At 38.5% G+C, this 25,132-nt stretch overlaps 1 protein-coding gene across 2 annotated transcripts in view; it reads right to left on the bottom strand.

Moving 5' to 3' along the window:
• Positions 1-25,132, bottom strand: part of NT5DC1 (5'-nucleotidase domain containing 1) — a 118,906-nt gene that overhangs the window by 2,320 nt on the left and 91,454 nt on the right. The window contains exons 9-12 of one of the 2 annotated variants that reach the window (XM_042889576.1): positions 16,843-16,961; positions 15,463-15,621; positions 9,752-9,920; positions 360-610 (exon numbers count right to left, since the gene is read on the bottom strand). In XM_042889576.1, coding sequence (XP_042745510.1) covers positions 561-610; positions 9,752-9,920; positions 15,463-15,621; positions 16,843-16,961 — 497 coding nt within the window. In that variant the 3' untranslated portion in view covers positions 360-560. Of the gene's footprint in view, positions 1-359; positions 611-9,751; positions 9,921-15,462; positions 15,622-16,842; positions 16,962-25,132 lie in introns of those variants that run through there. The other variant, XM_042889565.1, reaches the window with a different exon arrangement.

The following is a 25,132-nucleotide window of genomic DNA, read 5'->3' as shown; positions in this document are numbered from 1 at the left end:
TTTTAAACTTAGCTCTTCTGAAAACTCTGAAACATCACACAAATTGCAGTTGCCTTGGATGGCAAAGAATTCATGTTAACTGGACACCAAAACTCAGTCCAACTTCTCTGGATGCAGATGGCAATGGTATCAGCAGTGCTGGCTCATCAGCAAAGAACTGTGGTAGAGGTCTTAAGTTTGCCTCCTGGACACAGCAGCAATTGATTTTGCACTTGGTCTTATTTTCTACTGTCACTGGTGGCATAGAAGAGAAATGAACACTGCTTGCTTTAAAAAAAAAATTATAAAATAATAAGAGATTCATAATTTGATAATAAAGCAAGCTTCAGTTAGGAAAGAAATGAGTGCTCATTTCCAAAATGATTGTTTCCTAGTATTTTTACCAATAAATATCTTTAGGGTCTTCTACCACACACGTTCACAGCTGCTGCTGTCTTGGCAGAGCTTTACATCTGGGCATTCTCTTCTCACCCAGCCCTGATGGAGAACTGTAGATTAGAGGGGGGCACATACACAGGTCTTTCTTACCTACAGTGGGGGTCTGATCAGTGCTGATCAGCCTACAGTGACAATGGATTCAACACAAACCTCATCTCGTATTGCCACTCACCTAGGAAATAAAACAACAACAACAAAAAAACAACCACAAAAGAACCCCATACAAACTAAATAGATTTGGGTTGGAAGAAAGATCTAGCTGGCTTTACCCAATGAGAATCTGTAGGGACCTAAATCCTGGGAATTTTCTATGGTATACGGGTAATTCCACCAAGACTCATCTTGTTCCCAGCATTCACTTTCAGTGCCTAGCCTCCTAAAAGTCAAACATGGAGTGCTTCTATATCTCTTTCTAGATCTACAGAAATTCTAATTGCCACATGTAGCCTTGGGAATATTCTTGCTTCCAAAGCAGAGCCTCAGTGTTGGTGAGTGATAAAAGCCAGCTCCCTTCACAGTAGCTGCGCAGGCAGAGTATCCTGGTGCTTCTCAATGGCTCAGCTGGTGCTCAGGGCTGCGAGCTACTGATCACAGAAGGTCCCCAAGGTACCCTGCCCAGCCCAACCTCAGTTGCAGTGCTTGAGCAGCTCTAGTTTAAATAAAATGGTGAATGTGATGTCTGAACAGTAACCACTGCCAGGTTTATTCCAGTCACTAAGGTGCTGTGTTCCAGCTGCTAAGATCCAGCTGTTAAATGATATAAATTATAATGCTGTGCTCTGATGCTTTGGCATATCCATATTCATACATGTAGGTGATAAAGATGGATTTATTTTGTACTTATTACTTGACTACATCTCAGTTACTACTCCGTTATTATAAGCCAATAAATGAAAGCCAAAAGCTCTTACTGGGAAAAAAAAAAACACAAGAGTTGTAGCCACAGGGTAGGAAGGGAAAACCATAAGAAGAAGGGAAAACGTAGTATTTTAGATGAGTAATCAGGAAAATATTTGAGTAACTGAATGGAAGTCAGTTATAATCTAATCCTGACAATAGCCTTGCTTGATAAACAATTCTCATATTTAATCTTTCTCTGAGATTTCCTTGAACAAATCAATACATGAAACAATTATAATCTTAACTAAGGTCTTTAGGTGGAAGATATTTCTCCAATTAAAAGCACAGTCCAAGCCTAACGCAGATTCCTCTCAAAAAGCACAGAAGAAAAATCACAAAGAATTTAGCAATAGTGACCACAAAAAGGAGAACATTCTTTTGCAGTGACAGCACAGCAGCATGCTGGTGATGCATGAGAAGCCCACAGACGAAGGATTTCCCACTCCTGGAGGCAACAGGGCTGCAGAAACCTTGTAGTAAAGCGAAGGGCAGGACTGACTGAACCCATGTGTGCGCTTCTGATTGCTATCAAGGGACATGAGGGTGTGGGGGAGAAGCAAAAAGCTCTTCAGCAATATGATTCAATTTTGAAAACCTTCAAACTGCTTAACTGTAGCAAATATCAAAACACAACAATCTATCACGTGGCTCAGCATGCAGGTAGCATAGTTATATGGACAATCATCACCCAATATTAATTATGTTGTTTTTACAGGAATTCCAGTAATTTACTCTAGCTTAGGAGCTTTGCCATAGAACTTTGCTTCTATTGAAAAGTTGTTGTTAAAGAAAAAGGAAAATATTAATTAATATTAACAATTTCTAAAATAATTTCTTAACAGAAGAGTAAGCACACTTTTGGCTGCACTGCCAAGAGAACTACACTGTGGCCTGCCAACCTACAGGTAAACAGTACTGAGTGTTTTTGGAAATATGAAATATTTTTATCTTCTGACCTAGTTCTTTTTTATAAAAATCACAACAGCTCTTGCAGCAAGAGCTTGGAATGTAAAGGAATGCACTAGTAGCAAAAACAAAAAACCCCAGCGATGCAATTAGATTTATCTGATAGCAGTTATTTTTAGCAAGACATCTCAGGCAGATTTTCCTAAACACGAGATCAACTGTTTTCTGTATTAGCTCAAAGCTCTTGAAATACTTAAATGAGCATTCCTTCTACCAGTTACATGAAAGTTACTGCTGCTGTTTGCAGGCTCTGCAGCTGAACAGAAAGAGGAGTAGGATACACATCTGTGTGGGTGTTTGTTTGAATTGAGAGGATCAGCAGCAGCAGGGGGTCTAGAGAAGGAAGGTGATAAAGCTTCTCAGCTTGGATGTAACTGGCACTCACAATGTGCTGTTTCAGCCAGCGCAGTTTATGCATCCATAGATAAAGACTAATATTGCTTTCGGTGAAACTGCAGAATTTCTGCTTTAATAGCAATCCTTTAACAGCTTTTCCCATTGTGGCTGCACTGTTTGGAGAAAATGCCTGCTGCTCCGCCACACAGAATCATAGAATTTTTTGAGTTGGAAGGGATCTTTAAAGGTCATCTACTCCAACTCACCTGCAACGAACAGGGACACCTACAGCTAGATCAGCTTGCTCAAAGGCACATTCAGCCTGACCTTGAGTGTCTCCAAGGAAGGAATATTTGTAATATGCCCCTGGCAGAACAGCTATCCTGGCACCTAGCCATTCCCAGTTGCTGTTCTGCAAGTGATCAAACTGTTATGCTATAATACTCTCAAATATTTACATAAAGACAATGTAAAAGAAAAAAAAAAATTTCTAAGACAAGATCCTAATGGCATATATTAGTCTTTCAGGGATCACTCAATTAATATGTTTGAGTGACTCATCATGAGTGTGAGGACAAAGCCTGCCTTTTTTGTTTTTTCAAGCATTACCATCTTAATCCAAAGGGAATATGTTAGACACCAGACTACATGAAGGTACCAGCAACTTTTTTTGTTTTAATATATAAGATTGCAAGTTATGTAAAATTTGATCTAGTTAAAGAAGTATTTCCAATAGTTGGTGGCTTATCTACTTGCACTTCTTTCCACAATCAGAAATTATCAACATGTTATATTACCATCAGTGTTTTCAAATAAGAAACCTAAACCCACCCCACAAGCATGCGATCTAGTCAAAACCCAATTACAGCTTTAATTGCAGCCTGCAAATGAAATTATGCTGCTTGAGTTGAAGGATAACTTTAAAGTAGAAATGACTGAGTGGTTCCACCTTTCTTAATGAGTTGCTCATGAGTTCTCCCTTTAATCTTTTAGAGGTGGCTGTGCTTTGACATTTCACGGAGTAGAACAGGGATTGCAGGAACATTTCTGTCAGCTATTGGCTAGGAAGTAATTTTTTGGGTTCTGCATGACTTGACGCAGCCTTCAGGGGCACAAGTCAACACACCTTTCTGGAGGAGCAGTGAAAGGCAGACCAAAACATTGTGAATCATCCGTTTTATGTCCAAAATTACTAACAAGATATTTGATTAAATCTTTTGGAAAAGTTTTTCTCATACCCTTTGGCCAATACTGGGTCCTGAAGACTATTTACAAGTATTTGTGGTTAATAATATTTTTTTATGGTTAAGATGCAGTTTCTTGTCAGTTTCAGTTGTATTTTGCAGCTGAAAAAATAAATACATTCTATTTGTCTGTTGCATTGAGCGCATTGCTCTGTCTCTCAAATTCCAAGCACTGAAACTAGTTTCCTGGAACAGTTAAATCAGATTTAAATTATCTAACATTTTTCAATTTACACAGAGTCGGAGGAAGATGCTGCTAAGACAACCTGAGCACATCTCCAGTAAACTAACTTTGCTACCAATTTCTTTGTACCATAATAGAAGAACCAGAAAGAGGTTCAGAAACCATGTTGTCATATATATATGTATATATATATATAATAAAAAAAAATATGCATTTCTTTCAAAAAAGGTTTGTTATAAAAATGATCTCTAGGGTCTTTTAATAACAAATGCTTTTTACAGCAGCTAAGCCCACAAGGAAGTCAGAATTGCCCAAGCATTTTGTTAAACTGAAATCTCTAGAATGTATCTGTGAAGATACATTCTTACATTGGAAGTGTTAAGTAAAAGCATGGTTGTAAAGGTTTACATTTTAATGTTTACTACTATTAATAAGTAATTTATAATATATATACTTCTATATGTGTAAGTTATGTTATATCATTATTGCATTATTTGAATAAGGAAGCATTTGTTATTATCTCTCTGGTTACAGGAAAGTCCAATTTAATTTTAATAGGAGCTAGATTTGACTATATACAACATAATTTCAATGAAAAATCATAGAACAAATGTATTAAAATATGGTGGTTCATTTTTTTTCTGTTGTTTCACTCTAGTAATAATTACACATGATAATGCTCAGGATATAGAAATTATATATCGCCACATGCTTAGTTAAATTCATGACTTCCACAGTAATAATAAATTCCTCATGGACATTCACGTTTAAAACACATGTTGAATGCAATTTGCAACCAGTGTATGGTGGGCAGACCCGTGTATCTGTGACACACACTTTGCTAGCTCCAGTGTCCCAGCCACAGCTGCCTTCTGCTTTCCATTGTGCAGACAATTTGCAACTCTAAGCAGAAACATGAACTCCTTTGCTACGGTTCACTGGCAATTTCAGCATTATATTTATACAGCAAGCAGACCGACGACTCAAACTCCTGCAGAAAGAGACAGGATATGGGACTCCGGCTTCTTTAAAGAGACAGTTTTGGCAAATTATAACGGATTTTTCTCTTCTATTAGTCAATTGAAATAGCAATAAGGCATGAAGAAAAACTTATGTACTCTTATGGGCAAAGCATGGCAAGATTTCATATGGCTCACAAGCTTTAAAGAAACACATGATCCTCATGTGCAACATAAGTTTGGTTACCACATCTCCAAAATGTGAAATAAACTGTACCCATAAAATACTTTTGCACTAATCCTTTGTGTGCAAGTGCTTGGAGCTGACACATTGCTCATTTTGCCTGCAGCATCTTTTTAAATGGCAAACCTCACCATTCAGAGGTTATGAGACAAGTTCAGGAGCCCAGATTAACAACCACGACGTTTTGTAAAGTTTTATTTGGGTTATCTGTATTAGGATTTAAGGCCCACTTTCTCAAGCTTTTTTGTTGTTGTTGTTTTTTGTTTTGTTTTGTTTTTGTTAATGCAACAAAGAGCGAAGAAACTTACCAGAATTCTCCAAGAATTCTCCCATAAGCTTTGAAATGAAAGAGTTACTTATGGAATTTTTTGAAGTGTTACTTTCATAAAAAAAATAGTAACTATGATAAGATTCAAAGTAAAAGCCTGAAATATGTGCAGAATTTTTTTTGGATCATAGAACTGGCAATCACTGGTCGGCGATTTCACTGACTTCTGCAAAAGCTTGCTCAGTAGCTAAAATATGATCTGTATTTGATATCTTTGTAAATTAGGGAGATCTGCCAGTTACTGTTGGAATATCTGCATGATGCAGGGCCTATCATTACTCACACAAACATCTGGTAATTCGATGGGAACGCCACAGAGTAGCAGTCAAGTACTTGCCGGTACCATTCAGGTTATGCAGGTATGATAGATAAGCACATCTGCCTCTGCTTGTCACAAATCAGACTTTCTGAAATTGAAAACCATATAGTCGAGACTGTGGTTTATGCAAAATGCCATTTTTTTTCAGACTGGTCCCTACACCTTTTAATTTCTATGTGTGAACCAGAATGTAACATTCCCACGGTAATGGATCCTGCTTTGTAAAATCTGGCTTACAGTATCATTGTGCTTGAAAATGGTCAAGAACTGTGAGGGAGCTGTAAATGAGGAGAGATTTAATAGCAGAAAAGTGAAGAAACAGATGGATTTGTGAATGAGGCATTGAGAACAGGAGTAGGAGTGTTGGCTTCTAATATTTTATTAACCATGTACATGTCAGTATAATTGTGAATCTTCAGTGTTCAAATTCTTGAGAAAAGTCTTCCTGCTTACTGAAACAGGAAAGAAAAACTATCCCGTAAATGAACTTTGAACTGTTTAGAAAACTTTCAGCTTAACTCATTTCCTCTTAATATTACAAAGATACAGACTTACTACTTTGCAGTTAAACTTTTAAAAATATCATCTTAATGTCAAAGTAATAATATCTTAAATGAAGAGTTTTATTTTACCCCTATGTGATTTCCTCTCCAGAGGAAAGTATGTAGAATTTATTACAGAAGACCCTTTCTGTCCTTTGGGTGATTTTAATGATAAAGAAAATGTTCTTTTTAATGCCCAAGGAAAATGTCAATTCCTCTTAAGAGACTGCCAGGGGAATTGAGATGACAAGCTGTGGCATAGTAATCTACAATCTCACTAATACTTTGTTTGCTACAGATGTGATTAGAATTCAAAATTTCTGATGCATCTTTGAATGCAAAACCTTTTTGGGTCAGATACTGAACTTTCAACTAAAGATGGGGACAAAAGTGTAGAACAACTACATTCATTCAGCACAGAAAGGTAGTGAAAAATGAATTGGACTGTTTTTTAAACAAACTGTGATTTTGCTAATTAGAGATACAGTTTGTGTATATGCTCTGTTATTTTATACTTTGAATGGAGAAAATCTGCAACAGCAGCATTCCCTGTGAAGCCCTTTACTACAGTGCTCTTTGGTGAGTATCAAGTTGTTCCCTAAATTTAGGTATATGTTTAAATTCTTTACGTGAAACCATTAGAAGGCATCTGCACCAAACCCACAAGAGGTTGGTGAAAAAAGAGAACTGTCAAAGTTGTCTCTATTCCAACTTTTCAATCCAGAGCTAAGACCTTCATTCTTCTTTTTTTTTTTTTGAACACATTTCATGCATTAAAAAAAGAAACAAAAACTGAAACGAGCTCAAAGACTTTTATTAACTTCCCCCCAAACTTCTGATAACTCTTTCATAACAATTCTCATATGAATTTTGCCTAAACATCAGTGCTTTTTGTGAAACACCACTAGTATTTACTTCTGTTGAATCATGTTGAATAATTTTTTTTTTAATAATATTTTTCAATGACAAATGAGTCTGGAGAATTAAATCAGGCTGTTCATTATGTACATTTTGCAGCCAAACAAGAAGTGTCAAGTGTATTTAAAATTAGCCTAGCAGCAGTTGTTTGGATCTCAACAAAGATTTTTGCAGATCACAGTTAGGGCATTTATTCGTATGTGGTACTGCTTATTGCTCACACAGACATCCTAAGCTGAAGCTGGTCATGGCTAACAGTGGTTAGTGATTGAGCTCAGAGCTCAAACAAGGTTACCTATCAACTCCAGGACCATGGCAGCTGCTCACAGAGCGCTTGCCATATGATCAGCAAAGTGCAACTCTGAGGAGCTTGAGGAAGAGTCTGTGTTTGTGCAGCTTGGCTGAGGGAAGTCCTCTGCTGGTGATTAAAATGCATGAATAGGAAAGGAAAAACTGGAGCGCATCAAACTCACATAATCTGTTTGAATCTCTTCTAGTGAGTTATACCAAAATAGCTGCAGCTATTAAGCTATTTAATCTATGGCTTCAAACTGCAGCCAAAAACTTCAGGGCTTGGTAAAGTGGGGGCTCACAAGTTAAACAAGGTATTCTAGAGGAGTCAGGAATGCCTTAACCTCCATAATAATGAACATCTGTGTTTAGCACAAACAAACAAGACCGACTTCTCTCATTAAGAAACCATAGATTGTTGTATATTCAGCTTTGAGGCTATTGTTCAGGCACACAGCTGCAAGTTAAAAAATGTTAGTTCTCCACTTGCTGTCCTTTAGCTGTGCAGGGATGCACACACCATCCTTCCTGATGGAGGCACAGGGTTTGCAAGGGCTCCACAGCTGATAAACTGAGAAAGAACAGACAGCTATACTGCTCCTGCACTTCAAGCAATAATTTATGCATACATAAGTTGAATGTTCTCACCCCTTCATCTGTAGCTGGAAAATTCCTGATAAGTTTGCGGTCTACAGCATTTGCTAGCTGTGCAGATCAAGCTGTGGTTTGGGGAACTGGTGGGATGGAAGATGTTCACAGAACATGGCTGACCCTGCCAGCCTCTAGGCCAACACTTTCAAAGCAAACCACAGAATGATGCTGGAAGAAGTATTAGAAGGGAATTTTACAGAAGTTACCTCTGTCTTGGCAACTTTCCTTGTTATACACGGGCCCTATACTTCTAGGCTGAACTACGGACTGCAACACAGTAAATATAGGAAGCGTAAATAGATTCTGCTGCTGTATCAATTTTCTACTCTGAGATATCCTTATCATATACATTTGTTTGTAGAATTTGGTTGCAAAGAGAAGGTCTATAATGTGTTCTGTCAAAGAAATAGTTGGCATATCTGAAATATCCCTCAGAAGAACTTTATTCATTGGTCTTCTGCATGAAGTAAGCCACAGATGCTGAGCAGAGGGGTTAGTAACTAATCGCTGTGGTCTTTGTAGAGCCAAATACATAATTCATTTAATATTTTGTTTATTCCCTTAGATATCGTGTATCAAAGTTCAGTAAGGAGAAATGACAAATCGAGACTACCTAGATAGAGGATCTTCACCACCACTGCATAATCAACTGATATGTACAGCAGCTGCAAAGCTTTTGCAGTATCAGTGCTACAGCTATTGCTACCAACCACACAAACCAAAGTATGGTCCCTCCAGAGATAAAGACTAGTTAAATGAAAATAAGATCTGTCATGATTGTACCTCTGGCACAGCTCTGATGGAAAAAAACGTAGAAAGTCTGAGTAATTTCTCAGTTGGATGAACTTTTGGAGAACAAGACACTGCTTGTTAGGCTTCTTTTTCCCAGATAAGGAGTAAATTTTAGGCTCAATTTGTGTCCATGATGGTGCAGTTTCAAAAGGAATGAGAGAGAGAAAGAGAGAAAAGCACAGTTCTAAGCGTTCTTGGCTTCAATACATTCTTGTGTTTGTTCATCTTCATTTCAACTGTAATGGCATAAGCGGACTGATAAGATAATGAACTAGATCAAAGGGGAACACATTTTGAAATCTTAAGAAAGCTCCAGTAATCTTGCATGCATTTGTTTCCTAACATAACTCACCACCAAAAGCAGAAAGAGCAAGATAGTGTGGGGAAGACCTGAACTCCTGAAATGTTGCATCCTGTTTCTAACATGGGGCAAATGAAGCACCTAATCTTTGCAGACACAAACAAGAAACTAGCACAGCAAACACTACAAAAAACATAAACATTAGGTGCTGTGTGATAGGAACAGAATATTTTGAGATATATTTTGGATACATGGAATCTCAAAAATAAATCTGTGGTATGACAAAATTACTATGAGTACTGCAAGTTCATGAAGGAAAAAACCCAACCCTTTCTTACCTGCAATTGCTTCAAGACTAGGGATTGCAATAGTGCTGTAAGTACTAATGCATTTACAGGACCATGTACGAACTAAAGTTTCCTCTGCATTTTCCAGACCTGGTAGTCTGTCCACGAAGAAAGAACCCCACTGCTCAGATACAGAGTAGGGAATTTTGGGCTGATATCCCTGAAATAAAAATGAGAAAACATGTAAGCTTTCAAAAAATATCTTTATGCTTTATGCAACCACAAGTATTAGTTTAAGAAGTCTGTAGTGTTTTTCTCATTTTCTGGGAAAACTCTATTTCATCTCAGGAACAATGTGACTTAAAAATACTGCAAAAAAGAATAATAATTTTATTTTTATTTTATTTAATAATAATTTCCCTTGGGTGAAGAAGTTGCCTTTAACCTTTTCCCCATATAAACATGTCTGTTATTCTATTCCAGATAGTAGGACCAGCTTGCTGACTTTCTCTGCCACAGCATCTGAGCAGCACGACGCAGCCGGGAGTTCTTCCTACCAGACAGAAGTAACTCCACCAGATGCTGAGCTGCAAAGGATGTAGCGTTTCACCCGTGCTACTTTATCTGCTTCTCAGATGATGAAGGAGAACAGAAACATGGAAACCTTAGAGAGCCACTTAGTTGCCTAACAAATATGAAAAAAAAAATTTTTTTCCATGTTTGTTTTTCAGTCAACAATATACAAACTCATTAAAGCAGTATTGGGAAAACTGATCTTTATTTTCTGCAGTTCATCTTGAAACCTGCTATATATTGCCACGAGCAGCCAGAAAAAGCTCCATGAGGCCTTTGCAGAAAGATTAGAAAATGTAAACCAAAATTGCAAACTACATTGCAGAAAATCTGTTAAAGCCATTTGTGTGCAAAGAACATTTTCAGACTAACAGAGCACAGAACAGACATCCTAGCGGGTGCCTCCAGATTAGTAAACTTTTGTACTCTATTTTCCATTTAACTCCTTTCTTAATAGTTTTGAGAAAGTGCCAAAATAATTTATGTTTATGACAGAGATCCATGGCTTTCGACCACAACAAAGCTGTTGAACCAGCCAAACAAACCCCATCAGTAAACACAGAGCAATTGTTTCAGTGGTTCTGAGTAACAGTTCTTTCTCTGAGTGCAGCTGGGGGACGGGGCAGGAGCTAATTCGGATAAATACAGACATTGATTTCTGTCTTCTGATGTAAACAGGTTGGAAAAAAACCTATATTTAGTATCAAAAATAGCAGTTCAGCTGCTGTTCAGGAGCTGCATTTTCCCCTCCCTCTCACACAGGAGCAACATCTTAGTATTTTTTGTCTTCCCATGCACATCCTGGGACTTTACATCATTTTTAATTAAGTGTAGGTAATGAATTAAACTCCATTTGCCAGCTGAATGCAGAAAACTCTTAAGGCCTTTCTAGCTATTCAGGTGATTAATCAAAAAGCTCCATCAAAAGTACTGGACCACATTAACATTTAAACGAAGACAAGGCCTTGTTTATTGACAAGTGAAACAAATCTGAAGCTCATGCTTTTTAAGATGTGTCTTTGTAGTAAGAGGAATTGCTTTGTTCTTTTTCAGAGATCTGATTCAGAGATCTGATCTGGTGGGAAATTCTTAATTGTTAAGGAGGAAGAAGATAAATTCAAGATTTATAGCCCAAGCCCTTAATAAAACCAAACTCAGACATAAATATTGTCATCAAGTCATCTGGAAGTGGACTCCTGATGTTTTGCTGCTGGCTTCCCTCCACATCACAAGTGCAGTTTGTAGAAGGCATTATCCTCATCCCAAATGTGAAACAAAAGCTGTAAAATGTTGCCCACGTATTTAAGAGGCATCTGCTGCCACTCCGTGTATCATTCCTAACCACTGCCTACAAGATGTCTGTATCTCACCTGAAGCATACATAGCCCACAGTGAAGGTAGGACACTACGCCACAAAGCCTACACATTTTCCTACATACCTGGAGATGTGTTTTAACACATGAGTGCTGTGAGTTCCTCCAGCCACCCCTGTAGTAACATCTCCTTGCATGGCTACAAATCCTGCCAAGTGCTGCGCACCCTCTTCTTTGGTATGTAACACCTCCCCCTCCCCACCCTGAGGGGTGGTTTTGCTCTCAGGCATGCCAAGCAGACAGCAGGAGGATGTTGCATGTTGACTGTAACAGATCAGGGCACAAAGCCTTACAGACTACATCTAGACAGTAGAGAGAAATGTTGGTACAACTGTGCTCCAACACTCAAAGCTTTCCACTAAATCAAAGCACCTGGGATGCTTATTATCTCCCTTACTTTATTAACTGCAGATAAATAGGGCTGGCTAACAGACCAGACAGGTTTAGTTAATGGGACCCTTGGGAAACAATGATTTGCTGGCTTACAAATTGCCTGTAGAAAACTGAAATGAACAGGGAGCTGAGCTCTGAAGTTCTACCCTGTTTGGTAAACAGGAGAAAGAAAAAAGGACGGAAGGGAGACGAGTGAAAAGTAAAACTGTAAAGCATTGTACATTTTTTAAAGGCATTATTGAAATGAGGGTTTGCCATCTAAGCCATTGTCTTTGTACTGAGCAGGGGTTACTACAATTGCTTCACTGCATATCGTATCCTGTGACACTGATGGCCATATGCCTCATGCCAAAGCAATAAAACCACCACTGACTCTTAGAGCTTATAAAAACAATGCTCAGAATACAGTTCTGCCTGTGTAACAGCAGGTTTTTGAGGTACTTCCACCAGCAGAACAGTGCTGGTAAGGGACACAATGAACTGATGTACCTGAACAAAACAGCCACGCCATGTTAAGGATATTGCTTTGAGGATATCCCTCTAACTGGCTGGGCTTCACAGCAGCCCATCAGGTTGTTCCTGGAAGTACCATTAGATTTGTGTTGAAGATAAGTAGGAATACGGAGAGAAACAGAGCCAAGAGGCCTGGAGCAATCAGCCATTGGCTGAGGTCACTCAGAGTCCTGGAAAGACAAGCCTCAAGGGCTTGACCTCCTGAATAGCCACTAGGCAATACTGTGAAAACCTTCTAGTTTTCCTTCTAACTGCAGAAATATCAGAAATATTGTCTATATCTGCCAATGGCTTCTTCCCTTGTTACTCCATTCACTCCTGCAACCTTGTTTTTTATATGCTGACTAGCTCCTCCATAATGATTTCCCTTGAAAGCCTAGGATGAAATCCAGCTTTTCCTAGAGTTTTCACTGATGAAATTGATCACATATTTAAAGAACAGAAGAAAAAAACAAACCTCCAGCCAAGCAAACAAACCCCTGAATCTGAGGGGAATCTAATTTCAACACAATACTTGCTTTTTTTTTTGTTTGCTTCTTTTTATCTTTTCTTTCCTTGTATGCTGCCATTCACTTAATAGCTGAGTAATTGCATAAATAGTTTTGCTATTCCCTTGCTCATTTGCTTATGACTCATACACTCAAAAGAACTGCAGTTGTTTCCATAATTTCGCAGTTCTGTGTATCTGGCTTATATCAGGCATTTAACTGAAGTGGAAAAGACAAAAACTGTTAATGAAAATAGAAATTACTTCCAGTTAGAGTGTGAGGAGGGTTTCTTTCCCTCTCTCTGTTAGTGGTGAAATATCATGTAATGCGACTGAAAACAGTTTTTGTTATTTCAAAATTTGCAATTGCAATTTAGAGGCAGTATTTCATTTATTTAATAATATTTAGTGAAGATTGATAGAAGGGAGGATTGTGTCTTGAATTAAATTTTCACTCCCTCTTTGCACACCCAGCATGGCATGCAAAATCTGCAACTGTATTTCTGGGAAATGAATGAATGGGAAGGCAAATGAATAATACCAAGTCTTGTTTGCTAGTGTCTAATTTTCCTAGAACATCTGACTTTGTGCAGTCCTCTGAGTTGGCTTTCCTCCACTCATAACCAGAGGGTTAATGAGAGAAGTTGATTAGGGGAATAAAAATAAAACTTCCATGGGCTTGTAAAGGGAATCTCTTTGAACTAGTCCTGTTAAGTCAGTGGTGTCCAGTCAACTGCAGAGATATGGATGTGACCTGTTGTTCAGACTCCAGTGAGCAGCATGGTAATGAAATAACACCACTGACCTACATGGCCCCCTTGGTTCTGATTCCTTTAATCAACACAATTCATTTCTCCCTTGCTTACTTGCTGTCACTGGTAGCGGATGTAAACTGAACAGGGGTTTTCTGTGGCAGAGGTGTTATCTCCTTGAGTCTATCATGACTGCTACAGCTTTAGTGAAATGTCAGACACCTGTATAAAAGTCTCACTTTCCTACTTGATAACTGCAGTGACAGAGAAGATACTTCGACGAGATGCATTACAACAAGATAAAATAATAAATCATTATCAAGGGCTTAGAAACACATCACTCAGTAACTCTTCTTTTGTACTTCTAGAAAAAGAAACATGTTCTGGCTGCTTGGTTAAATACACTGGCTTCAGAAGCATACATTGAGCATGCTTCAGAACCAATGGCTGAGATAAAGAAAAAAATCTTAGGGAGATGTGTGTTCAAAGGAGCAATGAGCCTCCAATCAGAGGGACTCCAAGATTTATGGAGGATAATAACTTATTTTTACAGCATTAGTTAATTACATCAAATTTTATTAACCTATGTAACTCCTCCTCACATTTCCTTTATTCTTTGTTCTCTCTCTCTTTTTTTTTTTTTTTTTTTAACTGAGGAGCACATTTATCTTGATAGGAGACTGCACTTTGTTTGCCTTTTTTTCATTTTTCCCTACGCTTCAGGAAAAAGCCCAAACATTAATGACTACATTTCCTTCTTTAATTCACTGAGTGAAATGTCTTAGTCTGACCTCAGTTTAGAAATCAAGACAATGGGGGAAAATATTAGATAGGAATATTAAAAAAGCAGAGAATTACTAAGAGGATGAATTTCCTTCTTCTTGCTATATGGTTGCAGAGTTCTCTTGCTGAAACTGGACTGTAGTTCCTCAGCATGGCACACTGGAGGTACAACTATACCACCTAAGTGTTGTTCCTTACCTACTTAGTTCTTCAGCAGTGGAGAGAAAGAAAAACTGTAGTAAAATTTCACCCTGAGTAGCAATTAGAATGGTACTAATGTTAAGGGCCTGCTTCCCAACTGCGATTAACGTGAAAATTTTACAGTTTTTCTGAGGTAACAATCAGTGGTTCACATCTGACCATTCTTAGAAACAGTTCCTCCTATCTGAGTGCAACAGTCATCAAAACAAACAGCCTCTGCGGGAAGCAGCAAATGAAAAGTTCTCTGTATATAAGGAAAACACAAGCAAAGCATATTTCAGAGAGAGAAAAAGAACTTTAAAACAACCTCATAAAAACTATGGCCATGCATGCAGGGAAGTGTCATGAACTCAGCGAAACTCAGGTGCTGGAACCTGATAAGCTTCTGTGAAATTTCTTGCAGGACACAGAACAGGTTCTCGTTACTAGAAAGGAGAAGACTGTGTTAAGAACAAGGGACTCTTTTTCTGAGTTATCTCAGGGTAATGAAGGCTCTGTGATGCCCATGCAATGCCAACCTGGGACAGAACGGTGTGGTCCTGATGTCACCAGAGTGTACATCTGTGAGGCTTGGAGCCAGCAGCCTAGTGAGATAAACAGGCTCATGCTCAGCACAGGTGGCAGGAGGGAGGCTTTTCTGCAGCTTACTTTCTTCTCTTCTAGGAAATATTGGCAAGGAACCCTTACCTCATATTTTCCTTTCTTCTCCAAGGGCTCAGATTCAGTCTCTGTAGGCACCATAACTTTGTCCCCTAGAAGCTCCTCCAAGATGAAGACAGTTTCCCAGTTGCTATAGTGACGAGCTGGGAAAATATCTGAGTGCATGCTGTCACCAAAATAAACAACCTATGAGGGAAGCAGTGAATTAAAAGTTCTTTGTATTGGAGGAAAACACAAGCAAACTGTATTTCGCAGAGAGAGAAAAAGAGCTTTAAAACAACCTAATAAAAATTCCTCTGTGTTTACAGTTGGCCACAACACACACAAATCTTATTAATGTTTGGGCTTTTATCTTCAAACAGTTCAGTAAGGAAAAGGCTGCTCCACATCCCCTCCTTGCTCTGATTCTCTCGGGGCACTGCCTGGGAATGCCCACGTAGGACTGGCACACATGATGGCAACTGAGATCTCTGACTGACAGAAATAGTTTGCCAGGAAGCAGTGGAAAAGACTTAAAAGAAAATGCACAGACCAACTGGAATGCATTTTGGAACAACTTTGGAAATGGGAAAACACAGAATATCTTGAGGATTCAGAACTCTTCTCTACCCAGGTGGTAGTCAACCCATTACAGAAAAAATACTACCACCTTCAGGTAGCCTTTTCATCCATGCTGAGTTGTCATTAAAGTGATCCTAATTTTCACTGATGTCACCCTTTCACCTATTTGATTTATTTCCTCAGGGAGATGGATTTTCTGATGATAATCTGATTCTACATGCAACTTCAGAAATGCATAACAAAGCACCCAGAATAAAACATCTTAGCTAAACAGTTTAAATATTCTAACAACAAAAAGACATATACACTCCTTCCAGTTCTGGACTGCAGTTTTGAAACTTGCATCCACCAGGAATGGTACAACATTTTAGATTCTAGAACAGGCCCATCACTGCTAAATAAATGATAAATAGTTGGTTACTGGAAGACAGTGAAGGAGCAGGCAACTTTAGCTGTATTTTGTCACTTCTGATGCAGCTTTTGTCATACATCCGAAGAAGTAGTAACTGCATGCCCTGCCTTCCTTTTAGAGCAGGGAGTGTGCACAGACCTTTTCACAAAGAGCAAGATAGGAAATACTGTGTGTTGGAAAAGATATGGAGCAAGCTAACAAAGGTGAGTCTATCACTTTGTGCATTGATAGGTCATTTCACTAAACACAAGCAACAAAAATGGATGCAATAGTCAAATTTGATACGTAATGGAATTGTTCTACCCCAAAGCAGTGTATACAGAACAAAAATTAATGATTTATCACATCATCAACAAGATCACGCAAGATCATCTGATGATATTTATACAGAAACAGAATGTCTTTACAAAGATTTAATTCCACTTTCAACATACCTTGGGGTCCAACTTTCCAGTCATCTTCTTCAGTAGTTCATAAAGATGGGTAGCATTACCTTGGGAATACCAGCCGGGCTTGTCCAGTGATAACAGAGCCTCTTGCTCTTCATCATTTTCTGGAACCACCAAGCAAAATTGCCTGCTGTTAGTAAGAGCAGCACAGGCTCCTGTATTTGTAAGACTTGTGAGAAGCTGCCTGCACACTGCTTAGAGAATGTAGTCTAGCATGACATGAAAACAACGCCAGGGTCTGGCAAGAGGTTCAAGTCCTGGTACTGACTGTGGGTTCAGTCAGATGTTTAGTAGCTGGGGACAGCTTGGATATAAAGTCACAGTTAAGATATGACCTTATACACTATCTTGTTCAGCAAGCAGGAAATAAAAAGAAGTTGGAGTAGGCTGACATCTGCGAGGAAAGCAGCAGTTGAGCCTGATCTGCGAGGGCTACAGAAGAGCTAAGGAATCAAAGCCATGAGCTTTGCCTCCTAAGGAAAGCAAGAAAGGTAGAAAATCACACTGCAGACTGATGGAGGAGATGCTATAAATCTAAGGCGAAACTCTGAGAGAGGGCAGACTGTAAGAACGTGTTCCTTTCCCAGAATTAGCCGCCACTTTCAAACACTGACATAAATGCAATGAAACAGGCTGAGGTAGTTCTTTCAGACATTAGCCACCCTCAGCACATGCAATGAACAGTTTCAGCCATGATCCAGTTTTGGGCAATTTACAAGATGGCTTTATGTTTAAGAGCACTAAAGACGTGCATGGCAAAGTTAATTGATCCTTCTGAAAGAGGAAAAAAGAAGAACAAATAAGGGAAGGAGATACATAGAGAAAGACAGCAAATAATCTTTTAATATTATACATCTAAGAATTTGAACAAACACAAGATTTATTCTCAGACAAAACAGTTGTATATTAAGGATATCTTATAAAGTATGAAGAAATAAGGAAATTCAAAGTTGATGCTAAAAGTTCATGTAGAATGTGTGAAAATGTCTTTTCCTTCGTTCTGTTTGAGAAAATTGATATTAAGTAAAATAACAGCCATTAAAAGTTCTCCTTCATTTTACAGTTCTTGTTTTTTAAATTACATTTGACCAAACAAATTTTCATCAAATGGAAGCTGTCAGATTCCAGCAAATCTGCTTTATTTTCTATGCATTTTCAGACTTTTCTGTTAGGCTGGCTGAATGAGTAGACACAATTTTCAAACAACATGGATGCAGAAAAAGAGCATTTCTCAAAGCAACTCTTTTGAACTGCCACCAAAGGTTTCTATAGCTATCACTATCTATGACAATGATCTCTCCATTTAGTCAGTCAAGAAAATAGAAGACAAAAACAGAGATATTGATGTGAACTTTTTAGAATAACTGCAATAGTGAATTTACAGATATAAGCTCTATGAATTGCAGCAGCACCAGGTGGCTCTGGAAAAAGGCTCTGCTTTACTGATTCTATGGGAAGACATGGGCAGCATGGGCTGAAAAAATTTACTCTAGTTACAAGGTAGATCTCTCACTCTGTGAGACCCATTACTGTCACTGTTAGCTATGGGATTCATCTCACTTAACTTGATGCATCCTGAAGTCAGACTTTAATTTATAGTTACAGTTTAAACTAGTTGGCCAGGCTTCCTTGGTAAGCAAAAGAGTGCAATAAGCACTTTCTAGAGGTGCCAGCTCTGTAGAAGTAAAATGCTTAATTAAACTAGAACTTCACTTTTAGACAGTGAAATTAGGTGAAATTACAAGGCTTGGTTTCTTCAGTATGTGGAGGCAGCAAACAACACCTATGTTTAATTCATTACAGGAAAAATCTTGATTTTGGAAAGAGCTTTAGAAAGCTGAGAAATTACTATAATGTATTTGAACAGGCAGACCTTGCATCTTGAACAATGTCTGCTTGTGCTCAGACAGCTAGCTCAAATATGCAGCAAATGCGTCAATTGTACTTCTGTAATCCAAAAGGAGAAGAAATGCACACTTTAAAGGTGTTTCAGCAGCAGCAAGTCACTAATGAGAAGGGTTTCTAATCCAGTTCCACTTTCCCTGTGGCAAAATATAGTCAGGAAAATTATTCTTTAGCACTGGCTGTTAAGGCCTCTTGTGGTAGTTCTGCCACGTGAAAATACACAATAGCTTAAAAACCATTAATGACACAACTGACTCTGGCATTGTATTATTTCCATGCAACAGCAGCTCCATGACAGTGCTTAAGAAATTTATATACTTCCTGCAGAAGTGCAGCATAAACATGATTATGATAGTTCCAAATTTATACATCTCAGATATTCCCAGTGTAACTTTGGCTGAAGTTAGACAAGAGGAAATCTGCTGCTGACCTTTCTTCTATCTTGCTGTTATTGATTCTTAAAAGTTCATTCAAAGGTCATAACACTGCTATGAGTATTACTGCAACAGGAAGCCACACACACATAGGCGGGGATGCTAATGCTTCAGGTCTTAGAAGTTGGGCGGAAAGGGAGATGTCCTGACAATTTCAAACAGACTGGATAACCAAAAAGAATTTCTTAGATGATTTAGATAGAGCAACTTGCTTCCTTCTGAAGTTTAATATATCACTGCAGCCTGGATTCCTGGCTCTGGCTGCAGACTAAAAGCATGCCACAACAAGAAATGCAAAAGCATCAAGAAGGTAAAATTAAAATTATTAAAACCAGAAAATTATTCTAGTAATACACTCACCCAAACTTCAGCAATGATTCAGAGCAATTTTCCTGAAGGGCAGATAATGTTCCTTTTTTAACAACGGCAACAAAAGCTTTACTCATGCTGGAGCTATATTAACATTGCAGGAATGGCAATTTGAATATTGCTGGGTCTCACCTTGGGAAATATATTTTGATTCAGAAATGTAACTCAGTCACCATAAGCAGATACGGTTCTTCAGATACACCAACTCACTAATATGACTCAGTAAACTACTTTTCTGATTTTCTTAAACACACGCTGGAAGTTTATAACATGGGCTGAGGAACATCTGGTTCCATTCTAAACAAATATGCAAAAAGTAATCACTGAAGCTTATTCTCACTTAAATGACAACTGTCGGTAATTTACTTTGGCGCAGAACGGCTTCCTTGGAACGACTGCTCATGTTTGCTCCCTGCAGCATGCTCTCTGTTTATTGGCCCTACCTGCCCAGATGGGTGCCTGAACACATGAGGTCTTGAGGTTATGTCCACACTGAATGTGAACTCAGGGTGTGGGCCTGCATTGAGGTGGATTCCCACCAGCTCACCTGCAGGGCCACCCCCACACTGCTGCTTGAGCTGGAGGCCACACGGTGTGTATCAGTCACAGCTGGACAACAACCTTCCAGAGAGTTGTCAGGGAGCCTATGGATACTTGCATTCTGGATCGTGATGCCAGCCTCAGCTGTGCTGAGGTTTAACTGCAGTCTGTGGTGCAGCTCCCTGACAGCCTGTTCCTCTGCCTTCCTGTCTTTCTCCTGATACTTATAATTGGGAGTTTCTGTACAAACTTTGTTAGGCTCATTAAGCTACTGATATTTTTTGTTCCTTTGAACTGTGCAATGGAATAAAAATGTCAGTGGGCTCTGTTGCCTCTCATGTATATCGTTGACCTGCCTCCTCCTTATGAGGAGCAACTGCCACAGGCTCTCACTACACACAGGCACTTAGCACAGATGCGTTTACCGAGGCTCTGGTTACAACTGCAAGGGACTCTTATAAAAAATGCATATTATGACCCACCACTGTCACATGTCCCTCTGCAAGTTAAAACAATGTCATTCTGAGCCTTGAGGATATTAATATAAGAGCCTAATTATGTTCCATCTTGGCTTCCTGGCACAGCCTGATCCTGGATGGCATTTTGAGTTCACTTAAGAAGTACAAGGCCTCCTTTTCAGCAGGTATCTCAGAGCAGAAAACCACATCACAGACAAGACACGGCTAAGTAAAATCCCTCTGGTGGCTTCTTCCAGCTCTAAAGGCAATGAGATGGGATGAGATAAACTGTAGACTTTCCCTACAGACCACATCCTCCATGAAGAATGCTGGTAAAACTTCATCCCCGAGGGACACCATGGGTGATGGACTGTGCAACAGCACCTGAGTAGTCCTTACCAAACCTGCTAAGGATTCAATTATATAGCCTGATAAAATGAAAGTAGAAGAAGCACATGCACAGGCTCCATAGAGAAATGAAACATATATAAAATGCTTTACATTTCCAGTTTCAAGACACTATTTTTATTTTTTGATTGAAATCTGCATTGGTGCTAAAGATTAATTGTGCTAAACATTACAATACGAAGAGACAAGATTGAGGTTTTCCTTGTTTGTAAGAAAATCATTATTTCCTTTATAGCAAGTAAATTTCTTTTGAAAAAAAAAAAAAAGATTATTGTGCTACAGGAACTGAAAATGTATCACTACAGATTTAGCAATTTATTTTCAAATCTGTCAAAGCATTAATTTTATAGCCAGAAATAGTCTGGCTAATGAACAAAGCATTTCTATTTAAAACATTGATATGATGAAGTACAAGCAAGGCCTTTTTCCCTTATTTCTGGAAAGCGATTCATCTGCAAGTTCATTTCTAATTATAGCTCAGGCAAAGATTTGCTGAAGCCTTTTCATAGTTTTATGAATTGTACTTATAACTCAGAGAACTTTGTTTGGAAAGATAAGAGAGAAATAAATGCAGAATTCAATTAATTAAATAGGGATTTTTGGGGAGGTGCCAAATGGCAAGATAAGAAATAAATTTCCACCCCAGAATTGTTGTATTCTGAAATCCTACATCTCATTAGTTTTGTAAGAAGATTCCTGAGATTCGTACATGAGAAACTTGGAACTCTCAATATCTGGACAAATGTCCTCAAATGTCCCTATCAATATTATTATTGTAGTTCTCCTGCAGATCCCTACATAATTATGGAGAGAGACAAGATTTTCCAGGAAGTATTCCAAATTCAAATAAGCTAGGAGAGATATTGTAATTGAGAAAACAAAACAAAACAAAGCATGCAATAATTTAAAGAACATACAGTTTAGTTCAAGCAACTGACCATAATCTTTCTTGCTAGAATGCACTTTACAAAAAAAGTTGGCATTTTTTAACCAAAAAATCACCCAAAATTTGGCATTTGCAAAATATCCTTTCTTCTGCTGAAGTATTGGGTGTCCATGTTACAATCAATATGAACTAAATTAATTCTCAGGAAATGAGATTTCAGTAATTTTTTTCATTTTCTACCATGTTCATGTTCAGAAAGAATCTGCTTCAGCCACGGAGAATTTGCAGGCTGTATTGCTCTCTGAGGAAGGGCTGCTCCAGGATGCTGCAGGCATAAAGAAAAGGAAAGACAAAGGATCCTTGGCCCAGTTCGGATGCTAAGAGGTGTATTTGGGAATATTTTCAAAAGAAGTTCTTTACTTTTGAAACCACGCTAATCTAAACCGGAGTGGCTTAACCAGAGCATTGTGAGAAGACTGATTTAGGCTATTTTGGACTGTGTCCACAAGTGTGGAGTTGGGCGGCTGTGGAGAATCATCATTCTTCTCAGGCTGATGTTGTGGCTGACAGTATTAGATTTTGGCTAAGCAATATGGGAAAACTCAGTTTTTAGGGTAAGATGGCCAAGAAAAGCATTCCTTGAAGTTTTCAGGAAAACTGGAGGGAAGCACCAATGACAAGATGAGGCCCATCAGCCAGACATTCTGATCTGCAAATACACACAATGTATCTTCCTTGCAGACTGCAATCATGGAGGCTATCATAACCCTGTAAGTCCCTCTAGCAGCATCTAATAAAATATGGCATGCTGGGATTTGACTTTGGAGCATACTTTTCTACACAAAAAATTGACACTGCAGTGTGTTGGGGAAAGGTTTCCTGCCCTACATTTATTTGGGCCACAGACATTAAAAGAAGAAGGAAAAATATAAATAAAAAGACCAGCAGTTCTTTAATCCTCAATTTCAGCAAAAATATTTTTTTCCCCTATATTTTAAAATTTCAGGTATAAACTATATTAGATAAAGTAAATAGACAGTTTGATTCTGAAGAAGCATATCTCCGTACAGCATACAGCAATATAGAAACTGCTGCAAGGGCTTTTGATTTTTATTCCTTCAAAATCTCTAAAATATCTGCTTTTAAAGAGAATAATTATTGAAGTTGAGCAGCTATACATAAATACTGTTATTAACGCATAAGTATGTGCAAAAAAGAGGAGCAGATGGGATACATACTACTACCTTCTTTAGCTTATACTCCAAGTAGCTAGTGAAAAGTTGGAAGGAAGACCTGCAGACACATCGTATACCTGTACAGCTTATTTCAGTATGAAAAGATAACTAGATCTATACAAATTGGGAAACATGGAAGAAGGTATATAACTGACATACAGAAAATGAAGGCAAATTCCTCATCACAGACACAGACATTTTCTATTGCCCCTGCTTTTGTGAAAACTTATATTACTTGTATTAACTCTTTTTTTACCTCCTGCTGAACTCCTTACCTAGAAGTCATAAACTGTATGCAAAAAGCAAAATAATTGATAGATCTTGAAATAAATAAATCTGCCTGTTAATATCTGCTGAAGCATACGATGGCTACAGACAGTGGTTATTAGAACCTGACTCAGGCTGTCCCTCTGCCTCAGCAATTACAAAGAGAGCAACCCCACCCAAACCCATGGCAGTTTCCTCCATGGCTGTCAAGGACAGCTGCCAACAACAGTGACCTTCCTGCACCCTTATGGGCAGGACGTGACTGACAGTAAGGTCAGTTCTGAGGTCTGGAGACAATATTATGGCCTTGTGGACATATGTGACTGGATGAATTCACAAGAGAGGCAAAGAAGGTGGCAAGGTTATAACAACTGACAGAGTTTTCAAATGCTTGTTAAGGCCTGCTCCACAGCCAGATGTGTGTCTTCAACAACAGGGAACATTAGGATGATAAAAAATGAGAAACTCTGTTCCTAAAAACTGTATTAAACCTACTGAGATACAGTGTAACTTATAATTTAATAAACTAAATGAAAAAAAAAAACCCAAACATTAGGAAACTGATGTTCTAAGAGGTGAACTTGTATTGAAGAATCAATAGATTGAAGAATTGAACTTGTATTGAAGAATCTGTAAATCTCAGAACAACATAACAGAGTTGGAGATGATAAGGAAGAAAGGAAACTACTACTTTCTGGCAAAGTAAGTTTAGGCATGCTAGTGGGAGGACTGACATGAAAAATCTGTAGTAATGATTTTTTTTGAAGATGTGAAAGAGAAATGATTCCCATGGCACTTCCTATAATTCTGCAGTTCCTTGTCTGTGCACTTTGTGTGGTTTGCAAAACCACCCTGTGTCTATATGAGCATGCGATTTACCTTGTTTCTCAGAATCAAGAGCACTGTGCCAGATCTCTGTATGCAGGAATTTCACAGATAAAATCACCCGCTACTATTAGTGCCGAAAAAATAATCATCTTGGAATACTCAGCATTAGTCTGGCAATATCACAGAGACACCTGGAATCTGTGGACAGTAACAGTATGTAAATTCCTTTTGCAGCAGATAAGAATCAGTTCAGAATGAATACATTTACCGACAAAGAGAAAAAGTCCTGGGATCGCTATCCCTACCTGGAAAGACATGCAGTATACACATGTAAGTTTAAGATGTCCGGACTCCTACATGAGTAACAGAGAAAAACTGAAGAGCAAAGAGAGCGATGGTACAACACTTATACCTTTTCCTGAGCTTTCAGCTCTGTGTTCTCCAATATTCTATTTCTCCTATACAAGGAGGTAGAAGCAGAGCTACTACAGAGCTAGTCAGTTCTCTACCCACCTAAATTTTCCCCAGTGTACAGTAAATCCATACCTGCTATTTATTGGAGTTTTTACCTCTTTGCAGTTGTCCCAAGCACTTCATAAACATTAAGTAAGCCTCAGGAATTAGAAGTTGGAAACTGGGGCAGAGATTCAGTGTCACATCAGAAGATGATATAACATATGAAAATGATATGACATACAGTATGACATATGATATATGAAGATGTTCAGGGGGCTGAAGCACCACTGCTACAAAGGCAGGCTGAAGGAGCTGGGTTTATTCAGTCTGGAGAAGAGTGCAGAGATACCTCATTATAGCCTTCCAGTATTTAAAGGGAGATTATAAACAAGAGAGAAATCAACTTTCTATATGGGTAGTGATAGGACAAGGGGGAATGGTTTTAAACTTAAGGAGGGGAGATTCAGATTAAATGTTGGGAAAGTTCTT

This window comes from Lagopus leucura, unplaced genomic scaffold (assembly GCF_019238085.1).
Source record: "Lagopus leucura isolate 7727_CA_CO unplaced genomic scaffold, USGS_WTPT01 Super-Scaffold_73, whole genome shotgun sequence".
NCBI lineage: Eukaryota > Metazoa > Chordata > Aves > Galliformes > Phasianidae > Lagopus > Lagopus leucura.
The sequence above is the reverse complement of the archived record's forward strand: the minus strand, read 5'-3'. Positions and strand labels throughout refer to the sequence as shown.